The 7,567-nt window shown below is 34.0% G+C and overlaps 1 protein-coding gene across 1 annotated transcript in view; it reads right to left on the bottom strand.

Moving 5' to 3' along the window:
• Nucleotides 1-1,842: 1,842 nt before the first annotated feature.
• FGF5 (fibroblast growth factor 5) overlaps nucleotides 1,843-7,567 on the bottom strand; it is a 23,278-nt gene continuing 17,553 nt past the window's right edge. Inside the window, exon 3 of the mRNA XM_011360590.2 lies at nucleotides 1,843-2,866. Coding sequence (XP_011358892.1) covers nucleotides 2,519-2,866 — 348 coding nt within the window. The 3' untranslated portion in view covers nucleotides 1,843-2,518. The remainder of the gene's footprint in view (nucleotides 2,867-7,567) is intronic.

Here is a 7,567-nt window from a genome sequence, read left to right as displayed (position 1 = left end):
AAGTTATAGATATTAGTAAGGAGTTATATTTTACCTGTTTTCTATACACAATGAGTTCATTCAATTCATTAATTTAGTTAACTATGCTTCAGTGAGTTATAATTAAAAGTAATTGTGCATGGCCACTAAACTAAAGTATAAAGATAAGTATAATTTAAAAGTTTTTTTTTTTTTTTTTTTTTTAGCTTGGCTTTACATTTTGAAATTAATGAGTCTTGACTTGTATAATATTTATTTGGTAGCTATCTTACTTTAACCTTCATATACTTATCAAATCAAACTAGGAGTACAAGGTAAGCTATTATTTTTTAGATAACAAACTACCATCAGCATTAGCCTAATGCAACATGTGCATTAATTTAATTCATTGTTAATCATCATTAATATCATCTTTTCCTTGCCCATTTAGGACCATGTGTCTACTATTCTCCTGCTTTACAACTCTAATTTTTTACATGTACTGAGAACTTAATATACAGTTCACAATTCTTGACAATATATTAGAATAAACTGGAGGATTAATTTTAGCTTTATACCGTGCATATAAGGTGATATGCCAGTTGGATAAGAGTTGGACATATCTTTGTTCGCAAAATTTCATTGTTTCATTTAATCCAGGAGAATTTTAACATAAAGTTTGAAATTTTCATAGCATTTTATTTTACATTTTTAAAAATTGTGCATTAAAAGCGGAGATGTTTAATCAGATTATTGGTTTTATAGTAAAACACTATACTAGAGTATACACATGATGTTTTAATTGGTGGATAGATTTTGTATATAATTATATATTATGCATAAAATATATGTGTATAGTTTGTTTCCATTAAAACAAAAAAATCCGCTTAAGTGGTAGTAAATTTAATTTCGACAAGTTTCCACTTTGTGTTTGTGGACCAAAATAAACTATGCTTTAAAAAAAAGTTTGTCAGTATTCTCTAAAAGGAAAAAAACGTGCTTAAACAGAAATCACAAACATTTTGTGAACTCTTCCTATTCCTATGAAAGACATAATTCTAAACATTAGCTATACCTTTTTTATTGCCACATTTCCAAAGATAACCCCTTGTATTTCATAGAACTTCATAAAAATGATTACCTAAGAAAATAAATACATTATGTAAATTCTCTTAAGTAAAATTTTCTGTGATTTATGCTCAACATTCAGTATTTGGCTTGACCATTACATGCCATTTTCAGCTCATCAAATTCTCAAATTAATTTCCCATATCACATGGCCAGCTTTTTAAAAATATACATCAGAAAGTTTCCTTATAAAAGGGCAGATCTATTCACTGGAATGGTTTCCATTTGGATAGACAACTCAAAGGGTGTTCTACTGAGTAGTAAGAATATTTTTGACAATGAGACTCAACATAGATAACTGTTACACGATTCATCTCCTTCAATTCTCCATGTTCCTCTGGTAAGTGGGTTGCTTCCCGTGGATCTATACAGTGGAGATAACAGAGGGTGATAGAAGAGGTATTTTAAGTACTCCAGTTTCATAGTGTGTGCTTGATGGACAGAATAAAATTTCTTCCAGCTGTTCAAGAATGAGGGCAGGGGCTAGATAAAAGGAGAAATGAAATCAAGGCAGAATTAGATCTCAATAAGTGTTGCAAACTTAGTGTACCTGTACGTCTAATCCTCTTCCTTATCTCCAACTTTTAATTCTGTCAAAAAAGTCTTTATACTTTCTCCTTACTTCTAACTCATGATAGATCAGCCACCAAAGCAAAAGATTCCACATAATTTCATGAATTTATACACACCCACACCCACACACACACACGTACACACACACACATACGCACACAAATCCAAGCTGAGCCTTCAGTGTGTTGAAGGGAATTTAAAGATTTTAAGATGTGGAACCAAACTTACATTATCTGAGGTATGTTAAAAAAATATATATATAACAAAAATTAAAAGTGCAATGAATAAGAAAAATGAAAAAGGAATCCACATGTTACAATTGGGCTATAAACACATTTATAATTCATAAATTGCATTAAAATGGTTGTTTATGTTATATTAATTAAAATAATAAAAGTAAGAAAATATGCTCAATGCAGAGGTACTTTTAAAAAAACAAAAAAACAAAAAAATGAAAGTTAATAAAATATTTTATCTGCATTAAAATATTCTCTGGAAACCAAAAATAAAAATGTATCATGTATGTTCTTTCAAGTTGATCTGTAAAAGTCAGAAAAATACATAGTCCATGCTGTTTAACTTTTTGAAAATACAGAGTCCTTGTATGCACTACACATAAAGCAAAAAGCTTTATGTCTTACTGAACTGAAGCAGTGTGCTCTCTATGTTGTACAAAGAATTCCTGTTCAGTTCCTATCGGAAAACATTTTTGTTTCAGTCACACTGAAACAAATGACCTGACTTCACTACACTGTAGTAGAGCTGAAGCTGTGTCCAAAAATTTTTCTTCAGAGCTGTAAAGACACCTATTGAAACTCCTGAGGAGAAAGTGTGGTTTCTCACAAGGCCGAAATGAACATTATCCAAAACGAAACTTGAGTCTGTATTTCACTGTGTTGGGATTTTTCCGGGGTGCAGAAAGGGGAACCTTTGGCTTGATAGGATTGGGTGGCTTTTTCTTCTCAGGAACAGTAACAGTGAAAGAAAGTTCTGGCTGCTCCGACTGCTTGAATCTTGGCAGGAAGTGGGTAGAGATGTGCTGGGGTTTCACCCGAGGGCTGCAGCCTCTCTTAGCTTTCCCTCTTTTGTTCAGGGCCACATACCACTCCCGTCCCGTTTTCTCAGTTCTGTGTATTGCTGAGGCATAAGTATTATAGCTGTTTTCTTGAAATCGTTCCCTGAATTTACAGTCATCTGTAAATTTGGCCTAGGGGGGAAAAAGAAGAAATTGAAGTAGTAATAATATTTTCAGCATATACTAAAATGAGATCTTGTACTCTAAAGAAAATCCAAGAATTCTTTCACCCCCTGCCCTCCTACAACATTCTTTTCTAAAAAATATTTGCTTATTTTAAAGTCGCTTTAAAATTACTGTTTTCATTTCTATATTCCTACCTTATTCATCTTTATGATGGTGATTTCTGTTTACTATGTACTTAGTGAAATAATATTAGTGTGTGTAAAAATGATACATAAACTCTTTAATATATTTAAATCTGTTACTGTTTTTAAATTACTTAGAAATATGTAGTTAAAAAATAACTTTTAACATGTTTTTTTCACTTCACAAGCCAACAAGAAAATAATTAGAACTGTATTACTAAGAAACATTTGTCTAAAAAACATGAATTTGTGTTCAGAGAAAAGGGGTCATATTATTCCTTTGAAACAAGAATATATTTTTCAGTGTGATTCATGGTGCTGAGAGAGGGGTAGCATATGGCCCTATTAATTTTTCATGTGTTAGAATTCTTAGGAAAAAAAAATATCTTCACATGGTGATACAGGAGAGTATATTTGATGGCAAGGAGAAAAATTATTTTCTGGAGTCACTAACAACACTTCAGCCAAATATCAACCTTTCTCACTCTCTCTCTCTTACATACAGGCACACAGAGACACAGACACACACGTAAAATATCTGTCCTTGACATGCTCATGGAAGAGGAGAAAAAGCAGCCAAGTAGACACCCATCGCGGTGCAGCTTGATATATGAATTATGACAGCGGTATGCAAAGGGTACAATGACAGTGTAGAGGAAGAGAATCTAAGAGGATGGAAGTGGCTAGTGAGGCAGGTACATGAGAAAAGATTTTCAGGGAATGGGGTGGGAAGAGTGTGTTCACAGGTCAGCATGACACTACTATGAGTAATTCAGTGTGACTTCCACTTAAGATGCATGGAAGAAGGAACCAGAGATGAGGCTGACAAAGTAGGCCAGGACATGCTCTAAAAAGGCTTAGTTGAGGAAATTGAAGGAATTGAAGGGATCTGGTATGGGGGAAGAGAGCCTGAGGATGGGATCAGACAGACATTCGATCAATTACCAATTCTGCCAATTGAGGTCTTAGCTTTAGGCTCCTTATATCTACAATTCTCCCATGCATAGGGCTATTGTGACAATCAAAATCTTTTTCTAGGGAAAAGATCTGTAGTTTTCAAATACAAAATTCTATAACACCCAAAGCATTAGAATTCCAATCCCGGACCAGACCCTCTGGTTTCACAGTTTCAGTAAGCACCATTTGTATAAAATTTCTCAGTTTGAAATACCAAATATTTTGATGCCCATATATATAAAAACACTAATTTTATATACAGTAAGTCTTCACTTAACATTGTCAACAGGGTCTTGGACAATGCGAATTTAAACAAAAGGACACATAATGAAACCAATTTCACACTATAGGCTAATTGACATTAACAAGAATTAAGTTCTTATGGTATATTTCTCATCACAAAAACATGACCAAACTTTTAAATAAAGACCAAAAACACTTCTAATATTAAACGTAGGAAGAAATGTGGGCTATATAGATATTTAAGAAAGATGAATTAAAACAGGAAAATTCCTTTCCAACCCTACTTATTCTAGTTCAGAGAGTGGCTGGAGCCCATCCCGGAAGCTCAGGGCATAAGGTGGGATCTCACCCTGGACAGGACGCCCTTCCATTGCAGGGTGAACTCACACCCACATTCACACTCAGACTGGGACAATGTAGACATGCCAATTCACATCATTTGCACATCTTTTGGATGTGGGGGGAAAATAGAGTACCTGGAGCCAACCCATGTAGTCATGGGAAGAACATGCAAACTCTACAGTGGCCCCAGCCAGGGATCAATTTTTTTCCTCATCAACATTATAACGAAATGGCATTGAACAAAATGATGTTATTTGAAGACATGCTGTATTTATTTTCTTTATTAGACCAAGAGGTTCTGTACTGGAATTAAAAGTTCTTGCTTTTTCTAATAATGCCAAGCTTTTCTTCGCAGTACAAATCACAACACTATAATCTGAAAGTCTAAAACTGCAAGACAATCTACACTGACCTATTGATGTGGACACATGGAACTTTTGACTTGTGCAAAGTACTGATAATTACAGAAGACAACCAATTTCAGAGCATTTCCAACAGCACGTTTACCTTACATATGACAGTTTACCCAAGTTATTTACATTCAAGTATAGTTCCATCAATAAAGCTCTTTATTTGGGGGCTGGGAAGCTATGCATCTAGAACTTCCATAAGGTAATTCTACTGGTGATTCTCTGGATTTGATCTCTAGTAGGCTGGAAGCAGGTGTTTTAAAGAACTACCACCTATGGCTTTCTCCCATCCTGTCATAACCTACCACCCTATGTCTAGACCAAGGGTGCTATGCTGACATCATTTTAGAAGAGCACACATTTACTGCTCCTTTTTTTTTTTTTTAAATTAAAAAGACTTTCTAACAAGTCAAATAAAGATTTGTCTATAGCTGCTTAGCTCTTAAAAGGACTGGGGTGCTCTTTTATGCAATTAGATAATCCCAAGGTTTTGTGTTAAAATAAAAGCTGTAGCCATCTGGAATGTTTTCTGCTACATAAAGGATAAGCATTTTAGAAAGGTGTGAGGAATTTCATTTTAAAAAAGTTGCAGGTATGTTTACCTTGCTTCAGATTTTTTTGTAAAATTGCTTTTGAAAAACAGTTATATGATACATTATACCTTGACCTGACTTCTACCGCTGTTTCACAAACCTACATTTTCCTGAAATAGAGATATAAGTGATTGCTTTATTCAATTTTGACAGGTTTAAGTGTACTGCATTATTTAACCCTTTTCCCTGACGGTGTCAAAGAAAATAAAGAAAAAAGTCATTATTTTTATTGATGTGGCACACGCGTGCACACACACACACACACACGCACACACACACACACCCTACAGAGAATTAAACCTATAGTAATTCCACCTTAGAGTCTTCACATGAGTGAAATCCCACTGACTCTACCCTCTCAAATTATCCCATTTAAAATTTTTTTCTTTCCTTCTCAAGATTCATGTTCTAAAGTTCTTTCTTAAGATGAAAAATAGCTGTTTAGGCTCAAGATTTTTCAAGGGTTACCTGTCACACCAGGAAGAAATGTTCAGAATCTGAGGACCCACTCACTACCTGCAGTCTCTCAGTCATTCTAAATCCCTCATTAGGACAGGAGTAGAGGCGGTCAGACTGTTTTGGCTTTCTTAATTGACTCCTAATTTAATGTTTTGTCTGAAATGTTCATCTAGCTACGATGGAACAGAACCATTTGAAGCAAACATTTCAGTAAGTTTTTTTTCATCAAGAGATATAGTTTCTTCTTGAGGGATCAACTGTTCCTGTCAGTATCTTGGCGGTGTTCAGACAAGATGGTGACCCTGTGCAGTGCATCTCTGTCCCTAATATCATGCATGAAGCATCTTTACAGCAGAGTCATTAAGCAGCAGAGATCTTAGCTACAGGAATTTAAATATATATACATTTACAATCATGTAATTTGGGATAATAAAATTTCCAGGCTATTTTTAATTTTTAAAATTTCCTTTGAATTCTAAGAAGTCCTTTAGCAAAATACATACTTTAAAAATACTAGAACTGTATTACTTCCCTAAAAAAAGTGAAGTTGATATAAAGAATTTTTTCAGCAATTAAGCTGCAAAGTAGGGAGGCGAATCGAATTTCAAATAAGCTATTGAAATTAGGAACTCCCACCCCATCACCTCCTTGCCCTACCATCATCGGCCACTACAACAAAACTAATCATTAAAATGTTTGTAAAGCACTCCATCTATGTTTCAAATTCATTTTTTCATGAATTTATTCAACAGATGTTTATTGATTATATCACATGCCAGGCACTGTGCTAGTTGTCAGTTTTACAATGAAAAACAAAATAGACGTGGTCCTGCTCATATTCTTTGTTGACTTAAATTATCTATGTTTTTCTCTTTAATTTCTCCTGGATCTTGCAAGTGTTAAAAGAAGTTACATTCAAGGGACTATTACTCAGCCATAAAAAAATGAAATCTTGCCATTTGCGACAACATGAATATAGCTAGGGCGTACAATCTTAGGTGAAATAAATTGGACAGAGAAAGACAAATACTGTATGATTGCATTTATATGTGGAATCTAAGAAACGAAGCAAATGAACAAACAAAAAAAAACAGAAACAAACCCCCAGAGAACAAATTGATGGTTTTCGGCGGGAAATGGGGTGGAAGGTTGGGTGAAAAAGGGAAAGAGGATTAAGAATTACAAACATCCAGTTATAAAATAAATCATGGGGATGTAATATACAGAGTAGGGGATAGTTATTAATATCATAATAACGATGTATGGTGTCAGGGGGTACTAGACTTATTGTGGAGATAGACACTTTGTAAGATATATATGTAGAATCGTTATGCTGTACACTGGGAAATAATATAATAGTGTATGTCAACTGTAATTAAAAATAAATTGAAAAGATAATTAGATAGGAAAAAAAAGTTACCTCAACAAGTCATAATTGCAGAATTAAAATGAAATGTTCAAAACAGCTAATTTCTATGTAATTTCATATAGTCCTAATGGTCAAAACAAGTAAAGCTTAAA

This window comes from Pteropus vampyrus, unplaced genomic scaffold (assembly GCF_000151845.1).
Source record: "Pteropus vampyrus isolate Shadow unplaced genomic scaffold, Pvam_2.0 Scaffold56, whole genome shotgun sequence".
Lineage (NCBI taxonomy): Eukaryota > Metazoa > Chordata > Mammalia > Chiroptera > Pteropodidae > Pteropus > Pteropus vampyrus.
The sequence above is the reverse complement of the archived record's forward strand: the minus strand, read 5'-3'. Positions and strand labels throughout refer to the sequence as shown.